This window comes from Centruroides sculpturatus, unplaced genomic scaffold (genome assembly GCF_000671375.1).
Source record: "Centruroides sculpturatus isolate CEXI.00-Female unplaced genomic scaffold, Cexi_2.0 scaffold782, whole genome shotgun sequence".
In the NCBI taxonomy this organism is placed as follows: domain Eukaryota; kingdom Metazoa; phylum Arthropoda; class Arachnida; order Scorpiones; family Buthidae; genus Centruroides; species Centruroides sculpturatus.
Window position 1 is genome coordinate 37482 of NW_019384980.1, and position 23265 is coordinate 60746.

Genomic DNA, 23265 nt, shown 5'->3' on the forward strand with positions numbered 1-23265 from the left:
GCCTTTGCACATCTTTACTCGGCCATCTGAGGAGGCCGATATAAAAAGAGATTTTTCCCGACATTCGAGGAGTCAGCCATTCGAACGGTTCTCCATACGATGTAGAGAGTCCGTTATACGATGAGTCCGCAATTCGAAGAGTTCTCCATAAGATATAGGGCAGTATAGAACAAGTGATCCATACAAAAAATACCACAGAAGAAAAATGAAGATTTTCCATATTTAAGAAGACCCTCTTCTCATACATGAAAATATTCGAAAGAACTTTGAAGGTAGTATATATATGATTCAGATCGATGCAAACTCTCTCTCACGCGTTAGATTTAAGATAGGATTGTTAGGTTTAATTTACTTAATCGCGATTTTAATTTACTTAATCCATTTCATTTGTATATTCTTTTGATATTTTGTTTTATTAAATATTTTCGTTTTGTTGTTTCAAATATGGCTCTTTTGATGATTGATATTCACTACTCTGCTTATTCAAATTACTTGCGTTCCTCATACTCCCAATTCCATGGTTACGCGTGTTAATCCGCGTTAAAATAACATTAACTTGTGTTGGAAATCTGACGAGGAGAAGGGTGATCACGCGATTGTCTCTCTCCGCCTTTATTTTACTTCATAACTGTAAGTCCCTCCACACTCGATGTCTTTGGTAGAAAAACCATCCTTTTAGACAATACGAGGGCTATTTTCACGATTAGCTGCCGAGTAAGCAGTACACGAGTTTTACGAACTCCGTATCCCCGGCCAGCTCCTCACACTAATGAAAAAAGTTTGGGAATCGCTGGATAATTTATTAAATTATTGTCATTATGTTTTATAATTTCAGTATGTTGTTTAAATTTTCTTTTATACATATTTTTCTCTACGTGAAGGATTTTAATATTTTTTCTATCAATATTACAGTTATTATTTTTGATATGATTATACCAAGGAGAGTTGTTGTACTTTAATATAATGGCTGCTTAATGTTCTTTGATCGGTAATTCTAAAGCACGTCCTGTTTCACCTATATATTTTTTTGGATTTTGGCAATTACAGTTGATTACACCTGTTTTTTTTCAATTTATCACTATTAGTTTTATATGTTTTTAATCTACCAATATGTACTTTATGTGAAATTTTATTGGTCAAAGCTGGGGCCAAGACTACACTCTCTTTTTTAAGTATTTTATTACAATTATCATACATGTTAGTGATGTATAGGAAGGCTTTGTATGTTTTGTTTTTCTTCACTTTAGGAATCAAGGATGATTCCTAAACTGAAATACACTAGACCCCCCTGTAAAACGGGTTCCTATAATTACGATTCCTATAAAACTGCGAAAAAATTGCGACGATACCCGTAAAAAACGGTAAAAAAATCCTATAATTACGTAAAACGTCATCGGGCAGCCGAACTATTTTCCGCCGTCAAGCGCCACGCTACGGAGAAATTACTATCGTCTGTACAGTATTATATATAAATTATATATAAATTAGATACTGTATATATAATTATGTATTAATTATATATAAATTAGGTACTGTATATATAATTATATATTAACTTATTGTAACTTTGTTATAATTAAATATATAATTTCCGCCGTCTAGCGTGGCGCCACGCTACGGAGATTTTTACGCTAACTATCGTCTGTCAGTATGTAAATTAGGTACCGTAAGTCTAATACAGTACTGTAATTTTATACATTTCTTGTGAAAGAAACATTTCTTATTCAACGGCGATTAAAATTATTTATATTAATGATGTCTCCGAAGTTAAACGAAGTTTTCGCAGAAAAATAAGTTATCAGAAATCAGCCGTGGTTTGGTGTGCTGCTTCGCGACGAAAACAAGCTTTAGCAGTGGCGATGTCAAATTGTGCACACTCGGTAAGTAATCCTACTTACCGAGTATTTCCGTATAATCCGTATTTTGGAGATGTTGAGTCGGATTGGTCTAGAATCGATTAATTTTATGGAATAAAACCTTTCAATCAGCCGTAGTCCGTAAACTTCACACGTGTCGGGCTGTGATTGGAAGGACTCGTAAGAAATCAAATTCCAAAGAATGGAACGTATCTATGATCTTATAGGGGAGTCGACTGTAAATATCCGACACGAAATTCGAGAAAAAAATTATATAGTTTATCTGACATATCCCGTTCTATCGCACAAGCTAATTTGACAATCTAAATAATAACTTTGATCAAAACTTAATAATAAATAATTATTACATGTTACGTATTTTGTAAAATAAAAATCACTGACGACTCTTTTCAAAACTGTAGGAATATAACAAGGCTCAATCGAAAAAAAAAACCTATTTTTAATAGCGAACTGTTCATAACGGAAATGATAGACTCAAAACAAAGAGTCTATCAATGCCAGAATGTTTTGCACCAGTGGCTTCGACTTTAACCTCGCGTGACCTTTCATACCTTTCTATTTTCACGGTTTTGAAACTTTCTGACATCATCGATGCATTGTTACGAACAACCAATGAACATTTCACTTCGAACCAAGAAAATTGTAACCGCATCCCAGTGTTGTTTTCTGAATTACATTGAAAAAATATTTAATATCAACAACTCGAATTTTAGTATTCTCTTCATTGCAAAAGACATTAAATTTTACTTCATTTGCATCTATTTCTGTTGTCAAAAGTCAAATTATTGAATAATTTAAGCTGAAAGACTTTTTCTACTTAAGTTTAATATCGTGTGTTTTTTTAATAATTTAATTTTCAGTAATAAATTGTAAATAATTTTGATGTTAAAATTTCTTTTTTTTTAAAAAAAAAAGGTTGCTTTTTTTCAAGATTTATCTATAGTGAATGGTAACCAGAAAATGAACTCTAAAAAATGAAGTGTGGTTATTTTCATAAGTGGCACTTAGTCGTTAAGAAATTTCACGAATACCGTGAGATATTAAAAGGTATTTGGTTTCGACCTTACTTTGAATCCGCCTATAAACGGTGGACAGCCGAAGAGGTCGAGATAGCATCGAATCCGGGATAACCCCCCCATAGATTTTTACTGATAATCTGATTAAAATGTGTTGCGCTTCGTCTTTCACCACCGAGATGTCCACCTGAGAGCATTAATAAATGTATTGATAAAATGGGCCTGAAAAGAAAAGGTTATCTTAGTGCCTATAGGATGAATACAAACAACAACAACTTAAATAACTAAGAAAACTTCGAGAGTGAAAATTAAATTTAATTATTCGAAATGAAAATGCATAATTTTGTAAATATTACGAGATGAACATTATATAATAAAAGCAAAAATTAATTTGTATATCCGTTTTTAAAAATAGGGCATAACATCGAAGTAGATGTAGTCAAATTCATCTTTCAATTTCAATCCGGATTGCAAATATTTAAACGTTTCAATTCCTTCCAATGGATTGTAGTAATTTGCCGAGGGACTGATTCTTACATTATTTTCTGCAATGACGTCTCTCTCTATAATTGTAGCAATGAATCGATAAAATGTAAACTTTAGAATCCGTAGAGGACAACTCAATAAAATATATCCGGTTTTATTACATGCATTATTTCCAAGACGAAATTTCGTCCGTAAGTTTAAGTTGGCAAAATAATACAAATCTACAATTATTCCTTCTTCCCTGCAATGTGTTATAGGAAGATGCAATTCGTTGATAAAACAATCTTCCTTAACAACTATTTCGCATATAAATCGAATATTTGTATTTATTTTCCTTAATGCGTTAATAAAGTATGCACTTCGATTAACATAAGAGAACCAGGACGAGAGTAATTCGTGTTTTCTAGGACATGTAATGTCACAAATACTCTCTGGAATAAACCATGTCTCGTCATAATCGTTATTTTGCAAGTAACATCTTATTGCATCTCTCTCTACGTCCGTTAAGATCGGTTCAACGAATACTTGAGATTCCAGAAACCATTCAGGCATTGTCAGAAATCGTATGTACGGAAGAAATGGTTCCATGACCTGCCTTAGAGATTTTTCATTATTAACTCTTTTCTTGGCCCATTTTAAAACTATTGAGAATATGTCTGTATCGTCAATAAATGGATTTATTGGCCTACGAACGAGTCTATCCATAGTTGTTGCTTCACAGTTCAGCCATTCGTCCGATGAAAAAATTTCCTGCCATTTCGAACTTAATATATTCCAGCACAAATATTGTAATCGCTCATCCTTCTGTTGGCATGCTAAGTCATATACATAACACACCTTTTTAACTCTTGACGGATCGGTCATGAAATCTCGACATTCTTTATTTAAATTACGTAGGCCTAATCGTTTGCTTATGCAAAATATGTCCGTTGCATTCTGCATGGATTTAATGGTTTCTCGTCCTTCTTCCAGATATCTATAAACAGAAAATGCGATTAAAAACGAACTATAATTAGAGCCACTGTATATGATTTAAAACTGATGGTAATTATGTGAGGGTCGTAAAAGCGCGTAGAAATTTCGACTAATTACAAACTTTAACGTCAGAAAGTTTCTAAGACAGAATCGGGTCAAGGGGATGTGTTAGTGACAAAGCCCAGATGAGACGAAAACTTTCTCGAATTGTAAAACAAACGCGACGCAACGATAAATAACAGGGGGGAATGTCGACAGAGAGAGGGAGAGCTTTTCGAGACGCGCGCGAACAAATATCGGGTCGAAGCAAGCGGGAGAAAGGGGGGTCTAAGAACAAAAGGGATATCTGTGAAGTAAGAACGCGGTAGGGGATAAATGGCCACAAGAACATCTGGTGAACCGTTTGGGTTCCAAGATGACAGAGAAAAGGGACATAACGGAGTAAAATACGAGCGCGAACGTTAAAGGACCGTCATCACCTCTCCGACCTTTTCCCGACCCGAATCGGTCTCGGGTTTCGCCTAGAAACAAAGGAATGACCAATCGGAGTAAGGGAGAGGGTGAAAGGGACCAATCAAAAGGGTGAGATTCGGGGAAAATCTTATAAAACCCCCGGGTCTCAAGGACACGAAGCAGATTCTCTCCAAGACGCCAGGCCCGCAGCACACGGACACATACTCAAGAGGTCAGGATAGCCGAGTCTCAGCCGTGCACTGGACCCCCAGCATCCAGAACGCCATAACCGCCGCATCCTCGGACACCTGAACTCGCATCAAGGATGCAAGATCGTCAGTAGCTACCTCATTGAGCCCCGGGGCACAGAAGAAGCGAAACCTCAGCCGGCCAACGAACTTATTTTGTTATTCCTGTTGTGTAAGTTAACTTCATGTCAAAATAAACGGTTTTCGTGTAAGACACTTGTCATCTCTGTCTCCTACCGCCACCACCCACATACGGTTTGACCCTAGGTTTTCCTGACGCGCAATTAACGTATTGCCCCCAAAATCGGCGAACTTACAATTATCGTTATAACAGAAGAAAACGATATTAATGCAAATTAGAATATGTCAACATAAGAATTTAAAAGATAATTACAGAAACTCACTCTTTGATTTGTTGCAAAATATCCGAGGAGTATGGTAAGTAAAAAAAGACAGATGTTATGTTTAAATAAGGACGTAGCATGGATTTTAGTCTATCTCTACATTCACACAAAATGGATTTTGAAAAATGGATCTGTTGTTTGTCATTGCAGAATACTGTAATCCGATCCATTTATCGTAAATAAATCTTAAATACGCGATATAATGTAAATAATGTAAGAAAATTATTGTCGAATTTACATTATTATTTCGTTATAAATACCTACGCACAATATTGATTTTAAAGGTTAATCGTAATTAAACTTAACGATGGTTATAGCTGTTATTAACTTTAACTGTTATTTAGCAGTCCAAATGCAACCAAACATTGTATAATGATATTTCAGGACATGCAGAAGACGTAAGAATATTTTTACCAACACATATCAATTTTGGCACTGCATGCAACAAACATTTTATTTGTACGAGACACTCCTGTCATATAGCTTTGTAGGGGATACTACTCAATGTGATTTCATTCAATTGTAATCACTTGGTTACAATTGATTCTCACCGAGTAAGGAAAATCGTATTCCAGAGACTGGGAACACGTTGATCGATTATTATTTGTCTAATTACTTTGTACAGAATTTGCTTGCTGATTTCCACATTCTGATTACATATAGTGTCTTCCGTCTTCAGCTAAAATTGTTTGATAACCAGTTGAATATTTTCTAGTAAATTATAGTTTACCCAATGAGAGAAATGAATATTGAATTGACAGTTTGATGCAACGATATATACGTGCTCTCTATGAAGGGAAAGATGCCTCCAGGAAGGTGTTATATGGAAAACCCGTCCCTATTCAGTTGTTAGAAACGTGAATAAAAAAATATCGGAAAACACCGCGCAGCCAGGATATAGAAAATCGTCAGAATTGCAAAAAGAAGAGCCATCGACAGAGTAGAGAGAAGCCAACTCCATCAGAAGCTTTAGAAATTGAGATAGTAGCAGAAGTGCTCGAAAATGAGCCTCCAGATGTAATAATTGCTGAGGGAAATACTTCAAATCTTAGTTTTCAACATATTAAAGATATGTGTTGTTAATTTCCTTATATTAATTAAATTGAATACTGTATTATTATTATATAGAATTATATTATATTTTCCTTATTAATATAATAAAAAAAAATAATAATAATATTGACAAATTTACATGAACGGCAGTAAGTCAAACGGCTGTTCTCTGGACCGAAACTAAGAGGGAAAGCCAAGGTTTTACACCTTCTGCCCGAGAGTATATAGTCAATATCTGAACAACAAACATTAATTACAAATCATATAAAATATATAAATAATTTCAAATATATAAACAAGCAATAATAATAAATTAATATTATAAACAAAGTGGCTGTATGGCTTTGTAGTTTTTACTGACGAAAAGCTATGACATATTTTAATTCCAGTTATGGGAGATATCTCCAAAAACATACCTGTAAACATTACAGGTACAGAAACTGCCGTCACGCATGCATTGATCAATACTTTTCAGATTATTACCGTTCTATCTTGGATGTACACGAAACACAATACAGTATGAAATTTTTAGTCAATGATTACATTCGTAATTATTAGGCTATGGAAAGTCGTGATATTGGGACGTCAAAACTGTAAATAATGTCCAAATTTTCATTATAAACAGTTGAAGACTATTGATCAACGCATGCTTGATGACCTGTAAAGTTTAAAGATGTTTTTGGAGATACATTAGTAATGAGCCACTAGGATTTGCCATAATCTTCTAGTAGAAAATTATTTTGTGTGTGACTTAAGCAAATTACTAATTTAGTTGAGTACAACTTTAGAATTGTTCTAAATTAAAGTGTAATTTGATCGGACTTCAAGTTGTTTACATACGTTAATCCTCATTCAGATATGCCCAGTAACATATCCGAATAAGAATGCGAATGGCATAGTTCGTTTTAAATAAAACGAAGTATGCAATTGTCTCGAACATGTTCACGATCATAGGGAGAAGTAACTTGAGAGGACACCTAATTTTCTTAATAATCAGAAATTGGATTTTTTCCCCCGCTTGTGTTAAAAATTGTATTCCCTAATATATTTTTACCAAGTAATGTTAACTTTTTTAAGAAAATAAATCATTTGTTGACATTTTATAAGTCCAAATTGATATTAAAAAGTTACATTTTTTATGATTTAACTGGTAAGCATATTAAAGTTTCCCACTTATTTGTATATTTCTTTACAGGATTGTGTAGACAAATTTATGAATTACTCTTAAGTTTTTAGATTATTCTTCTAAAAAATAATAATAATAAAATTTACAGGAAGAATTGAGACAGGAAACAAGTTTGCACCAATTTATTAATAAAACAATTCTGATTAGAGCAACTATCCAACAGAATTTCAGTTGGTTAATTGTACTGAAAAAATTTTCACCATGATTTGGACTAGAAAAAGATTTGAATGTGAAAATGATGTGGTAGACATTGAAATACTCGGTACTACAGGATGAACATTGTTTTATGTGCTAGAACAAGACAATATGAATAATCTATAGAAGTGATTATCCGTAATGAAATTATGCATCAATTATACATCATCGTGATGAGAATGAACGAGTGTAGTGGAATCAATCAATAGAAACATGATCTAAATAAAAGTATAAAATAGATTCAAACAAATTATATATTTACAACCAGAGATAAATCGTATTCTCTGTTAATGAAGAAACAAATTCGTACGATGGCACGGCGGTTTAAAACCAAGACAAACGGATCTCGATTCCTTTGGTCTTTAGACCCATGAAAAGTTCGAATTAAAATGCCAGGAACTTTTTATGCAAATCTCAAGTAAAGCCTTTTTAGTGAAAAACAGCGTAACATTTCAGGCAGTGAAGGAATAAAATAGTACACCATAATCTATTCTGGTTACATTCTAACTGCATATACATCTTATTCCAAAATAATGTAGTGCAGCAAAATAAAAAAAAGAACAATTTTCTTCTTCTTTTCGAGAATTTGTGCAGTTTTAATTGCTCTAGCGAAAAATTGCTTTGGTGAATTTTTAACAACAACAATCTTGTTTCGTTCAAAAACATTATATTCCGCAAACATCTACGTACGTAACATGTAAAACCCTTTTTTTTTTATTTGTTGAGTTTTGCCTGCGGGTAATCCGTCCGTAACATTTAAATAAAGCTTTTCTCGTGCCTTCTCGCAGACAGAGTGGTGTAAAGTGCCACTCGCAATAGAAAATCAAGGTTACGCACTCTTTCATCACATTAGTTTTTTTTTGGCAGTTTCCTTTCTTTTCCAGTCTTTACACAATGAAGAAACTTCCAATAGTACGACTCCCTTAAAAAATATCTTAAGAACAATTGGATTCTCTTAGATTTCTCTTTGCCAGATCTTGACCCATATGTGCAATATTTAAAAATATAATGTTCGTTATAAAGATCGTACGTAAAGATTATCCCGATAAAAGAAATACTTTTTTTTTTGTTGTTTTCTTTCCTATTATGCTCGAATTCCGATCGTACGGTTGGAATATTTAAATCTGCTGCGCTTGGCTACAGTATGAATGAAAATGAAATAATTTATGATATCTAATGCTCGTTAAGTCTCTAAAGATGAACTGGCAGAATTTCTTCCCTTTAAAATCAAAGGAAACTTGATATTTATATGGCAGTGTTTCATCTGCAGAAATATTTTACAGGAGTAGAACTTTCACAAAATTGAAATCTGTTCTTCTTTTTTGTTCAACTTTTTTCTTTGTTTTGAATAATACACCACTTAAATTGAGCATTCTTCCCTATGACGTAATCATGTCTAGTTGATCCTTGTATTCGGTGAATAGGCGCTGAAGACGTAGATTCGATCCGACCACTGGTAAAATCTCTCTTAACAGATCTCTCTTATTCATACCCTGTTATAAAGGAAAATTGTGTGTATTTCGTGCTATATTTTATAAAAATTTCACAATATATTTTTACCATACTAAATGTTACAAATGGTATGTTTTAAGATACTCACTAAAATATATGGGTCCCATTGTGCCGATTTAGCTGTCTGGATAACGGGTCCTAAAAGCATGTCGCATATATCACGCAATCTAGATTCTAATCCTGAAATTAGTTCAAATTAATTAGCAAAAGCATTAATAATAAATATATATATACTGTTGATAATATCTAACTACTGATTAACATACTCGGAACTGAGCAATTTTCTATGTTAAAAAAAATCAGTTGAAGACAGAAATCTGCCAAACTGAAAAAAATATTCAATACAGTGAGATTCTGGTTTACACAGGTTTTATTGTGTATATGTTACTGTGAATGACCGATATCTGGCGAATGTCAGCATTCACAGTCATTTCGTGTATGTACGAAATATTTGCTAAATATCATTATTTCACATTTACACCGGCAAATGTCGACATTCAGCATGCACTGATGGTGAATGATGAATAAAAATATTTTTATTACGTTAAGACAAAAATGCAACTTTTTAATATAATTAAATTGAAGAAAACAATGACAAATGAGAATAAAAAAATACTTATTTTTAACATTTGAGACTGTTTAAAAGACAATGATTGACTATTAAATCTTTAAAATATATTTCTTATCAAAAACATTTACCTTCCTGAGTAAGATATCGAACGAGCGTTAACAGCCAAAAGTGATATTCTTTTGGTGAATGAAGAGAAAGAGACGATGTTAACTGAGTATCTAAGTGACTGAGAGTCCCCAACTTCTGCATGTTTGGATTTCCCCGGAATAATGTACACGCAATTTTTGTGGATCTAGAAAAAATTTAATTTAATAACAAAATTAATTAATGGTATTAATTTTGTCATGCACATATAGAATGTAAATTTACTTTAAAAAATCTAAGTTCCTAACCGTTTGAATCTGAGCTTCTTAAAATATTAATACTTTAGAATATACTTAATGATGATATAGTAAAGTAAAATTTATGTTAAATTAAATAGCCTTATATTAATGGTATATTACATACTGAAACAAAAAATGAATTCATTAAGCTGCAATCTTTAATAGATTAACATTAAAATTCTTTAAAAAAAAAAATGTTATTTGTAAGAGAACATGATTTAATGTATAAATAATATTTATAACATACAGTATATTTATAATATTATAATATAAATATAGTGTAATTACATACCTATGAATTTGTCTTTGTAAAGAAGCAAGAGGAAACAAAGTACTGTTAGAAGTATCCTGTACAGGCATACATGACTGATGATTCGAACAATGTTGTATTATGTCAGTAGAATCACTTACAAGCATCCTAAATTATTTTTAACAATATAAAACAATAATTATCTATTCAGGTAATTCTAAAGCATACACTAAAGTAAAACTATTATTAATTTAAAACAAATGAACTCTAATAATGTTTTTAATTATATAAATTTTTACTTAGATAACAATCTTCTATAGAATTCAGATTTCATATTGAGTTATGATACAAATTGTATAAAAATTCAAATATATTTGTAAATGCATTCTAACGAATACATTCTATAATACTGATTTCCTCAATTAACAAAAATTATAATATGAGTTAGCAACCATCCTATTATACCAATTAATATCAAGTTTAGTTTAACATTTTATATTTAATGTCAAGAATATCAAAAATTATATTATTTTCATTTGGCAGTGTCTACCATTATTTATAAAAATCAAGTTTCTCACAGTAAAAATAGAGACAGATATTTATTACTATGCATTTCTATATAAAAAAATAAAAGCCAATCTAGTAAATTTAAAAATTGTTATTTTACTTAAGAAAATGCAAATTTTAATTTATGTTACATTATTATATTACTGAATTCTAACTTCCAAAAGACAGTCAAATTTGTTCTGTTCTTTCAATTATGAAAAAGCTCAAAGAATAAAATCTAGTTTCTGAACACAAAACTTTAAAAATCTTCAAGAAATGCAATTTCCTCATTTCTATGAAAAAACAAATTGTCACCGATGTAAAAAATTCTTAAATTATAAATTACTCTGTGAATAAATTACACTGGCAACAAATATTTGTTACAATCACAACAAATTTATTTATTTTTCATTCAGTATTTAAATGTTTAATTACACAATAGGACTTTAAATCTGAAAGACAACTAATAGTCTTCCGAATCAAGGAACAATTTATTTGATATTTTTGTACTTTACGACTGATTAACATCAAACTTTTCTATTCAACTTTTGAGTCTTTTCTTTAAATATAAAAAAATCTAACATTAATTAGTCTTAGTGTTAAAAAGCCTTATACAAGTTCATCACCAATTTTCTGGCACTTCAGTTTTAATCAAGACAGAGTTATGAGAAAGCATTCAAAATTCCTATGACTGTGCTGTAAACCACAAGTCTGGCTGTCAAAGTGGGCTACAAACATTGCTCTATAAAAAGTTACTACAAAATTTTTTTTCTTTTCTATTAACATAGACATTCATATCACCTATATATATTTGTATATACCTATGAGGGCTGATCAAAAATATTCAGGACAGAATTTGTTTTTATAATGAAACTACTAACAGCAGTAATTTGGTAACCATGGAACTTATTTGACTACATCTCCTGATTATATGCACCAGAGCAGCAGGTAGCAGCACTACTCAATTGTCAGTGAGTTGAGCTACAGTGCAGGCTTGTGTTTCTCTGTGTTGTGAAATGGATGAATTGAATGAGTAATATATTTGCTTCATATTTTGTAAGAAACTTGTTAAGATGGCCACTGAACAGTCTGGGAAACAGCAGTCAATAGATCCAAAATATTTGAGTGGATTCATGTTTAAAAACTGGCTGCACTTCAATTGATGATGAGCCACACACAAACTGATCAATGGCATGAATCAATGAGACTGTTGATCATCAGATTGCCTATAGCAGGTGATTCTCAAACTTCGTGTTCTTGGACTAGTATTTTTTCATTCTAATCCCTGTAGATCAGTACTTTTTGAAATTAAATAATAAAAATAGTTAAAAATAGAACAAAATGGAGTTTGTATACGTTTTTTTTTTTTTTCATTTTACAGTAGAACCCCTCTAGTTCGCCCTCAGCCAGTCCGTCACTCCAATTAATCCAACCGTGGTCGGAGTCGAGAAACTTGTCTGACTCATCGGTGACTCACCGTCCGTGGCGTTTTTCTGTGTTCGTTACAGTATATGTTTTACATTGCGTGTACATGTACAGTTTTGTGTGTGTTTTCAACATGTCAGGAGTGAAACATACACACGTTACTCTTTCATTAAATGAAAAATTAGCAGTGCTACAAAGACTGGACAAAGGGGAAGATTGTTTATTTTACTTTTTTCTGATAATCAGACCTTTTTTGCATTCCGATCATACCCCCAGTCCCAAAGGTGACGGATTCGAGGGGTTCTACTGTACTTTAATTTTTAAACAAGATTTAGTAAGATATAGTAACAAGACTTGGTTCTAATCATTTTGAAAAAATCAGTTTGTGGCTATTTTCAAGTAATTTCCTAGGCTTATTTCAATCACTAGTCATCCCTAGAACTAGGTGTTTAAATCATAAAGAAAAATAAAAGTAAAAAAATAATGTTTCTAAATAGTTTTATTAATGTAATATATAAAATTTTAAGTGAAATACTGGTCCACAGACTACAGTAAAACTGATCTACAGAACTGTTCTGCAGTGCCTTACAGGTTCAGTTTATCAGAAATATCTTCACAAATAGTCTTCTGGTAACTGGCTTCTGCACTATGACAATGTGCCAGCCATTCCACATAGCTGTGAGTATTACAGGAATTTTTGGCCAAGTGCAACATTCTCATAGCTCACCCACTACTTGCAAGATTTTACCAGATGCACGTCTTCCCCTTTCCCTGCTCAAAAGCACTTTGAAGAAGAAATGAAATGAAGACATGGCAGAGATACAACTGAATACAAGAAAACAGTTACATTGCATTTTCTAACAAGCTTATCAGACAAGCTTGGAAAAGTAGAATGATTGCTGAAATTGCTGCATACAATCTGGATAGCCATACTTTGAAGATTCTCCAGTGATTAGTAACTGTTTTTGTTTTTCTACAACAAACTCTGTCCTGAATATTTTTGATCAGTCCTCATAGGTCCTCCACATAACTGAGAAAACACCGAAAGTGCTCTGCCACTTTCAGAAGATTGAGAAATACTGTTATAGAGTCATGGGAGGCATATACTATTATTATTACATAATTTTGGTTAGATCTGGTAAAACCATTAACCAAGCCAGGTTTTGGTAAAACCATTAACCAAGCAAGGTTTTGGAATAATGTAGAAAATTGATGATAAAAATGTATACATTAAATTGTTTGATGATTCCTGCAAAAGTCTGTTTGTTACCTTTAAAATTTAAAAATTTTAAAGAATTATACATCAAAATTAAAAAAGAAATAATTTAAAATTTACATACCATGATGACATCTCAGAACTAAAAATATAAGATTTTCCAGTCGACAGAGTGATCATAGGAGCCCCTCCAACAGTTAGGCAAGTACTGCATATTGTGATGTCAGTTGGTCCTCCTATTAAAATATATCTGAACTTTAATACACATAAAATATATAACTTTTATCTATAATTATTTCTTTTGTATATAATAATAACTTATCTTTTTATTTAACTTATAATAAAAAATATAATACAATATATGTAATACTCTAATATTAATATGTGCTTCTTGTCCTTAATTACTTATATTATGCCGGTATCCACTTTGGATACAAGCATGGACTTATGAACTATGACTTGTTATACTGAGGAAAAAGGAACACACTATTTCCAAATAAGATATATTTATTGGTTTCTCTTCCCTTAATATAACAAATCCTAGTTCACAAGAACATCCAAAGTGGACACAACCATAATATATAATACTCTAATTTTTAAATTATTATTATTATTTAACTTACAGAATTAATACACACAGAAATGTTTTAGATTTTTTCATAAAAAATTTCTAACAATATATTAATAGCAAAAGAATTAAATATTTAAATATATTTATATTAGTCTAATATATGATATAGAAGATTCATGATCAAATTAGTGTGATGGGTAAAGCAGTAAAATCATAAGCCTGCCATTTCAAGAAACTTAGATTTGGAATATGTGTTGAATTCAAATGGATCAATTTTCATTAGTGATCAATTTGAATATGTTGAGCTCTATCCCTCACCACTCAGCCATCCCATTGGGCCCACCCAAATTCATAATGAGCACAAAAAAGGCCCTTTTAGTATGCCTACAGGACAGAAACAGTTTTAAGAAATGATTATATTTTAATAATGAAAAACTAAAAAAATTCTTAAATTATTTCATCTGAAAATGGACTTGAATTCAAAATTGCTTTATTTAGACAAAAATATTTAAGTCAACAATAAACATTAATGAAAACTGATATAGAATTAAACCATTAGATATCCTAACATTAAACTTTTAAGTTTCATTACAAATTTATAAATCATGTCTTTAAATTTAAACAAATATTTTTTCTGAGTTTAGAGCAGTTTAATAAAATAAATATCTTAAGCTATTTTTCAAAATTCATTTCACTTTTAAGTGGAAAAATCTTAACATTAAATAAACTTCTACAGTTAAAAAATAAGTTAAATATACCTTGCATTATTGGAAGTAACAATTCATCCTTAACCATTACTTTTAAATGCTGCATATCCCTATAAAAAAAAATAATAAATGTTAAAACAGTTCTATAAGATGCAATCTTTCAAAATGACTTTATAAAAAAAATATTGAAAAAGCAATTATTATAGAGTAAAAATTAAAATATCATATTATATTAAAAAAATCAAACTTTAATATTTAGAACCTGTAAATAATTTGCACAAATATAGGTGGAAAAGAACCTATAAAGAAAAATCAACTCTGCTAGTGTTAATTATGTCCCAAGTGATTGTGAATGAATGTTCAGAAGACTAAAAATTTTTCTAAAAATCATAAAAAATATCTTCCTTATCATCCTTTCAGACTCACAGGATTGTAATTGACAAAGAAGACTACAAGAATATATTTATTTGTATATGTCTCTAAACTGTATTTTTTACAATTTTTATAAAATATAAATTTCGTCCTGAATTTTTTTAAATTTATAAATTTTCTTTGTATTTACTCTTCAATATTGTACTGTACATTTATTTATATATTGTTATAATATATTTTCTGTTAAAATTAAATTTTAACGGAAAATAAATTTAGTAGTTATTTAACAGCTATTCTTGATCCATTCTATCTTTCAATCAAACATATTTTGCTATTTTCTTTTGTCTACAAATAGTGATAATGTGAATATAAAAAGTATTTTTAGTATACTTAAAAAAAATTTGATCTTGTATAAGTATTTTGTATATTAATAAATAAAAATTTGCATCCATTTAAATTAAAGAAACAATTATTTTTATTTTTATTGTAAACTTATATATTTGAGGAAAATTGCAATGAAATTAGAAGAGATATGAAAGAACATTCTATAAGTCTTGAAAATACACAAACTATTGAATAATTATAAAAAAAGATTGTGAGATATCTATCACTGACAAACCAAGATCTAAATGTCTATGTATCTGATAAAGAACATAAAGGAAAGAATCAGAAATCATTAAATAGAACATGAATCAATATTTACAAATGAACATATTTAAATGCAGAACTATATAGGAAAGAGAAAAATAGAAGGTCAAATGTTGATCATGTTTTCAGTAAATTTCCTTTGTCTGTTGACAAAGGACATCGTTATAGCTACTATCTTTTGCTATCTGTCACTTTTTGCCTTTTAGAAAGTAAGTTACAAATCAAATCCACATTAATTGGATAAAAAATACATTCAAGTAATATGATCACAGTAAAAATTGCTAATTATTGATATTTTTTTCTGTTCCCCAGTAGAACAATAATCATATCATATAGACTCGAGACTATCAGACTATCTAGTTCTCTAAAATTTTGCATCAATTTGTAAATCTTATTTTTAAATCATTCCATAAATGTAAGTTTGTATATTTTCTAACTGCTTTAAAAGAGTTATTCATTATTTTTCTAAAACTGATAGACACTTTATAAAAATCATAAAATAACAATTTTTTAAAGTATTTTTCTGGTTATAAAAGAAAACATGATACAAAAATACATATTGTTCATTTTAAGATAAAATAAATATTTATTCATTTACAAACAATAGTGCCATAAATATATAATTTCAACTTATTTATTTTATAATTAATGAAGTTTGAATTCCAAATTAAAAACTTTATGCTTACCAAACTGAAACAGAAGCCCGAGATGTAATCACCATTACAAAATAATCATTACATGCAAGCCTCGAAGGTGGAGAAGATAAAATAATCGGAGAATATAATCTTCTTCCCATCGTGGTAAAAACAGATAATGTGCTATCTTCACACACAATGCAGGCAAGATATTTACTGCCACTGATGGCTGCTCCTCGACTTGTTAACAACGTCTGCCAAACATGTGCTCCATTATTTAAAAATGTTAATCTATGTACAGAAGTTCCATTTCCAGCAGGAATATCATTTTCTAATTCTAAAGTAGCAATATGATCACTCTTTCCACAACTGACCTGTTTCAAAAAGATACAAATTTTACTCAGATAATATACAAAAAAATTACATAAAAGTCTTTAATGTAATATAATGTGAGAATTTCAAAGATAATGAATGTGACAATGATAATACTATTAAAATATATTATAATTTTATACTACTGGGTGATTATAAAAGACTAGATACAGTTTTACTTAGTCATTTTACATTTATTTTAACACATTAGTCTAACCAGAAATATGCATGATGTCATTTATACTACTAGAAAGGGAAAGATTGAATTCCCAGCTTTTATTTATAATTGAATTCTTTGTACTGTATATACAAGTTGCATGTCCACATTATGTAATATGCATTCAGAAGGATTCAAATTTTCATACAATCATAAAAAAAACATTCAAAAAATGTACAGGATTAAAGATGTTTAAAGATATAATATCTTCATATATATTTAACATTATCATTAGTTGTAGAAGTTTCAACAACATTCTTACTCTTAAGTGACACATGAGATATTAAATTTGAAGATCTTAAAAGAAATTATTTGTTTTTACGAGGGCTGTTTGGAAAGTTCGCGGCCTCACATAGAAAACCAAACAAATTAATGTTAAACCTTTTTTTATTTTTCAATGTAATCTCCTCTGTTAGCAATGCACTTATTCCAGCGATGTTCTAGCTTTTTTATGCCATCACAATAGGTCGATTTGTCAAGGTGTGCAAAATACTCGTTCACTTCAGAGATGACTTCGTCATTTGAGTGGAATCTCTTTCCAGCCAAGAATTTTTTTAGGTTTGGAAAAAGGTGGAAGTCACTGGGGGCCAAATCAGGTGAGTACGGTGGATGTGGAACTAATTGGAAGCGAAGTTCGTTTATCTTTTGTTCAGTGATTCTGGCGGAATGTGCAGGTGCATTATCGTGGTGGAACAGAACTTTTTTCTTCTTCAAGTGTGGCCTCTTTTCTTCGATTTCTTTCTTCAGTTTTTCCAAAAGTTCACAGTAATAGACAGCATTAATGGTCTTTCCTCTTTCTAGGTAGTCAATAAAGATGATGCCTTTAGCATCCCAAAAAACCGAGGCCATCACTTTACCCGCTGATGGAACTGTCTTTGCCTTCTTTGGTGGTGGCGAACTGTGGTGTTTCCATTGCTTCGACTGTTCTTTTGTTTCAGGAGTGTAGTAATGGATCCACGTTTCGTCAGTAGTCACAAACCGACGCAAGAAATCCTGTGGGTTTTTCTGGTAGAAGTCCAAACACTCCTTTGACATCAAAGTGCGAACACGTTTTTGCTCGGCGGTCAGCAGATGCGGCACCCACCTTGCTGAGACCTTCGTCATACCCAAATCTTCGGTTAGGATGTGGTGCACTCGGTCGACAGAGATGCCTGTTGTCTCAGCTATCTCACGCGTTTTCAAACGGCGATCTGCTAATACCAAATCGTGAACTTTGTCGATGTTTTCTTCAGTGACAGCAGTTGACGGCCGTCCGCTGCGAGGGTCATCTTCCACACTTTCTCTGCCAGATTTAAAAAGGGCTGTCCATTTTTTCACAGTGGTGTACGAAGGAGCAGACTCTCCTAAAACTTCATCCATGTCAGCTTTGATTTGAGATGGGGTCAACCCTTTTTTCGTCAGGTATTTTATGACCGCACGAGTCTCCGTCTTCTCCATTTTTGACAAAGCATGTGCACACTGACTATCTGCTAAGCTGTCGTGGCAAAACTTTTTGACAAATCAAGCGGAAATTGGTATCGTATCTTTAGCAAAGATGGCTGAATTATTTCCGCCAAAAATTAAATTGATTGCAGCGCCGCATATAGGCAAGGTCGCGAACTTTCCGAACAGCCCTCGTAGCTAAGCTAACATACATGTTATTTTCTTAAATTACAAAACTTTAAAGTAATAACAAAAACAATGTTTTCACTATATTAAAAGTATTGATTACCATATTTTTATCTGATTTATTTTGTTTAAACTGTTAAGAAAAATTCAATTAGAAAAAATTTTAAAGTAGCAACTATATCACTAGATTTTCAGAACAGTTTTTAGTCATTAATCCTTGAATGTTAGAAAAATTAACAATTGGTAAAATGTATTTATCAATTATTGAAATGTAAAAATTAATTAATAATTAAAGAATAAATAAAGCTTTTAATTAAAACAGATAATCTATTGGGCTGCAATTTTCAGATTGCAAAACACACACATTCCAGTTGTTATCCATCTGTCTGTCCTTTGTTAATCTTGAAAACAGAGGTATATAGATGAAAACCAAGACCACATGTGAGAAGCTTAGGAGCCAGAGGACCAGTTAACTATATACTAACTTCTGGTCTGGTCATGTAATTTTTTTAAATTAAAAGATGATTAAAATTTTCAGCCCAGCATTATGATGATGTCACAATAATATAATTCAATTTTTACTATTAAAACAAATTTACAATAAGATAATGCTAAAACCATTATAAATAAACAAGGACAGTAAAAAAACGTATAAATTATACATTTCATTACTATCCTTGTTTGTTTATAACAAAACCACTGATAAAAAAAAAATCATTGATAATTGCTGGTCATAATCTACAGACAAAGGTTTGAATTTGTTATTTAACAACAATAATTTTATATTTTGTGATTACTTATAATAAAAGTTCAAAACAAAAATGTAATATCTTATTCTAACACTAAATTAATTGAAGGCCAGATAGCTGAAGCATGAAGACATCAACCTGTTGTTCTTGAGCCAGGGTCTGATTTTAATTCTGATTATAAGTCCTCCTGATTTTAAAACAAATTATTTTTCTTTCAGGAGAATTTATATATTATCTACAAACTGAGACTGTCTTGAAAAGAAGTTTAAAGTTTCTAAAAAACATCATAGAAATGAATAGAACCAATCAAAAAAAGTTTGACAATGTGGTTAACACTCAAAACAGACAAAAAGAAGAAAAACATAAGATATTTCCTTTGCATCATACAGCAGAATGGGACTGAAATTTGTACAAACTTGAAAATCTGACAAAAAAATAGCATTTAAAAGAAACAGAGTAACATAAAAAGAAATAAAAAACAGAAATAAGAGAATGGAGAAAAAAGCAAATGTGTTTGAAGTTATACTAATAAATAAAATAAGGAGAGAAGTTTGTAGACGTAACAAAAAGAAACTTGAAAATGTGAATAAAAGAATGCAAAGATAATCTAAAGCAAGGGTTGGATGACTAGAAAATTGATATAAAATGTAGCAAATAAAAAAAACTGAAGTCAAATGGGAACAAATCAATACATTTGAAAGGATCAGAGTAAGAAAATGTAATATACATGGAAAGACAGATTTTCAAGATAAATATAGAGAAAAATAGTAGGAAACAGTAATGATTTCAATTCTCTTCAATGGTGTAGAGATGGTAGATACATAATGAAAACAAACACTAAAAGAGTTTATAATATAATATAATAATAACAATAATATATATATACGTAAATATAAATGATTTTGAACACCTGACAGTAGAGACAGGAAGCAAACAAAATAACAGACAAGGTAAACACTAAAAAAAAAAAATTAAATTTAAAATAGCAAAAAAAAAAAAAGTGAATGCTCTGAGTTAAAACCTGGAAGATTTGAAAGTACTAAGCAAACAAACTTTTCAATAAAGAATTTCATCCAATTCTGTAGAATAGAAATAAAAATTTTAAATAATTGTAATGATATAATAATAATAGTTGTTTTGGTTTTAAAACATAAAAATTAAATTACTGTACAGACCTGAACAGTTGAAGACTTTTCTATTTTCAGAATAGGTAAATGTAAATTATTGCCAATGATGCTCTGAGGTGGAGCTTTTGCTACTTTGTCTCGATCTGGTGAAACCTGAAAAATTAACAAAATACAAGCAAAGAAAATAACAATATATTTATTTTTATAAAATTTAAATTTAATGATTTAGAAATATTTAATAATAAAATGTCAATTTTATATTGGAAATTAATTTAGACTTTAGGTAAATTTCAAAATTTAGGAACACAAAATTTGATTTACAACAGAATTTGCATGACAAAGTATAGTTCTTATAATAGAAATAATACTGATTATAAGTACTATATTTTCAAAAATGAACATTTTTGAAAATGTTTTTGAAAATGTAGTATTTTCCATACATGGTGTATGGAAAATACTACATATCTTTGGATGAAAATTAGTAAAGCTATAAATATCATTTGAGTAACTCTTGCTATAACATTATTCTCCCATTCAGTTATTTACCTGGGTCTCCCAGAGCCTTCATAGCCAGTAGGTGTGCTCTTTTGAAACTACTATTTCCAATACTGTTATAATACAAGGAATTAAACTTGTTCTTTAGTTTTCTCACCCTCTTATTATTATTTGTTTTGGGCAGTATGTTTAATAAGGGAGAACTTTACACTCCATCAAACAAAAAAAGTGAGAGAAAGAAAGACAAAACTTATAGTCATCTTGCTATTGTTAAGGTGACTATTCTTGACTAATGTCCAATTAATTTCATATTAGGTTGTTGTATAACTTATGTCATATTTTTGGATAAAATTAAAATTGATGTAATTTTAAGAAAAAATTTATTTAGTCAACAACTTATTGGTTATTATTATCTATGACTTATCTTCAAGTAATGGGCAGTTTGTTGATTCCAAATGCAAAATATTTTTCATCTTTTTGATAAAAATTTTTTTATAGTGCATCACTTTCTCTTAGCTGATATTGATAAGATGATGCCATCTATTTCCTTATCTTTGACTTTTTTCTATCCTAAAAGCTAACCCAAGTTAGACTGCACTAAATGCTGAAAAATCTTATCATGGCAACTTTTGTAAAACAGCTCTATAAAAACTTTCAGCACTTCATCTATCTTATCGAAGTTGCTTTCAAAATCTTATAGCCATATTAATTTGATGTTACAAGGCACAGTTTAATACAATACATAATTCCAGAATACAGAATTTATTATCTGGGATATTAAATGAGTTGTGATTCTTGTACAGTAGAGCATCAATTATCCAAATATCGATCAACTGAAACATCGGTTAACCGAATGTGTTCCAGTCAGCAAATTAAAATTTTCGCTAGTGCTGTGGCACTGCGATATTTGGCTATGACTTGGGCTATTTCAATATTATTTTTGTTGGTGTGCGTGTTTTAGCTGGCAGCACTGGCATGACCATATTGTATCATTAAAAATTATTTCTTTATTTTGCACAAACAAAATAAATATATTGAAAAATATAAAAACAAAAAAATTATATTTCATAAGTTAATCTAGTATCAAAAACATTCCGATTCAGCACGACACACGTCAAGAGGATACTTAAGGACGCACTAGTATTTGAACGAGGCTTTTTCCTCCCCCCATCGTGAGTGGTGTGTTTTGCTTCAGCTCATCAGAGAATATAGCCCAAGCGGCTGACGTCTCCAGATAAACCCAAGAAAAAGAAGTTTTGCTTGTTTTGTGTAGCATTTTTCTGAGAACTGAGTTGTTGAAACACATGTCATGCTGAATCAGAACGTTTTTGATACTAGATTAACTTCTGAAATATAATTTTTTTTTGCTTTTATATTTTTCAATATATTTATTTTGTTTGTGCAAAATAAAAAAATANGTGTCATGCTGAATCAGAACGTTTTTGATACTAGATTAACTTCTGAAATATAATTTTTTTTTGCTTTTATATTTTTCAATATATTTATTTTGTTTGTGCAAAATAAAAAAATAATTTTTTACGATACAATAGCCACAATTATTATTTTAAAAAAATTTTTGTTAGGCTTAACATTGATGAAAATTCAATGCAAAGCGACATGCAATGGAGAAAAATTTCAACATGGGATAGGTTATTATATTTTTTCATACATGATCAGTTATCCGAAAAATCAGTTATTCAAACAACCTCAGTCCCAAATTGTTTCAGATGATCGATGCTTTACTGTATTTTCTATCTTCACATTTGTCACTATTTAAGAGAGAGCTTAAATATTTAACATCACCTGGTTTTGAACTTACACCAGCTACACTGATGTTTGTGATACCAAGCCAAGTAATACTACCACTTTGGGACTAATCTGTATGTTCACTAGCACCAATTTTTTATTCTTTTATATAACTGACTGGGAGGTATTTGCAAACTAAGTGTTGAATTTCTTGAATTATTT

At 30.6% G+C, this 23265-nt stretch overlaps 2 protein-coding genes across 3 annotated transcripts in view; both read right to left on the reverse strand.

The window, feature by feature from the left end:
- Nucleotides 1–3200: 3200 nt before the first annotated feature.
- LOC111632778 lies at nucleotides 3201–5710 on the reverse strand. 2 transcript variants are annotated; one of them, XM_023377299.1, is made up of 2 exons: nucleotides 5450–5710; nucleotides 3201–4355 (listed from the first exon to the last, which is right to left on the reverse strand). In XM_023377299.1, the coding sequence occupies exon 2, from the start codon at nucleotides 4319–4321 to the stop codon at nucleotides 3299–3301; it is 1023 nt and encodes a 340-aa protein (XP_023233067.1). In that variant the 5' UTR covers nucleotides 4322–4355; nucleotides 5450–5710; the 3' UTR covers nucleotides 3201–3298. The 2 variants fall into 2 exon arrangements, with proteins under 2 accessions (XP_023233067.1, XP_023233066.1); XM_023377298.1 differs by having other exon boundaries at nucleotides 3214–4355; nucleotides 5460–5710.
- Nucleotides 5711–7740: 2030 nt separating this feature from the next.
- LOC111632772 (protein HIRA-like) overlaps nucleotides 7741–23265 on the reverse strand; it is a 71897-nt gene continuing 56372 nt past the window's right edge. The window contains exons 23-30 of the mRNA XM_023377292.1: nucleotides 20851–20955; nucleotides 16781–17103; nucleotides 15126–15184; nucleotides 13921–14032; nucleotides 10652–10777; nucleotides 10105–10268; nucleotides 9494–9585; nucleotides 7741–9386 (exon numbers count right to left, since the gene is read on the reverse strand). Of these exons, the coding sequence (XP_023233060.1) occupies nucleotides 9273–9386; nucleotides 9494–9585; nucleotides 10105–10268; nucleotides 10652–10777; nucleotides 13921–14032; nucleotides 15126–15184; nucleotides 16781–17103; nucleotides 20851–20955 (1095 nt within the window). The 3' untranslated portion in view covers nucleotides 7741–9272. The remainder of the gene's footprint in view (nucleotides 9387–9493; nucleotides 9586–10104; nucleotides 10269–10651; nucleotides 10778–13920; nucleotides 14033–15125; nucleotides 15185–16780; nucleotides 17104–20850; nucleotides 20956–23265) is intronic.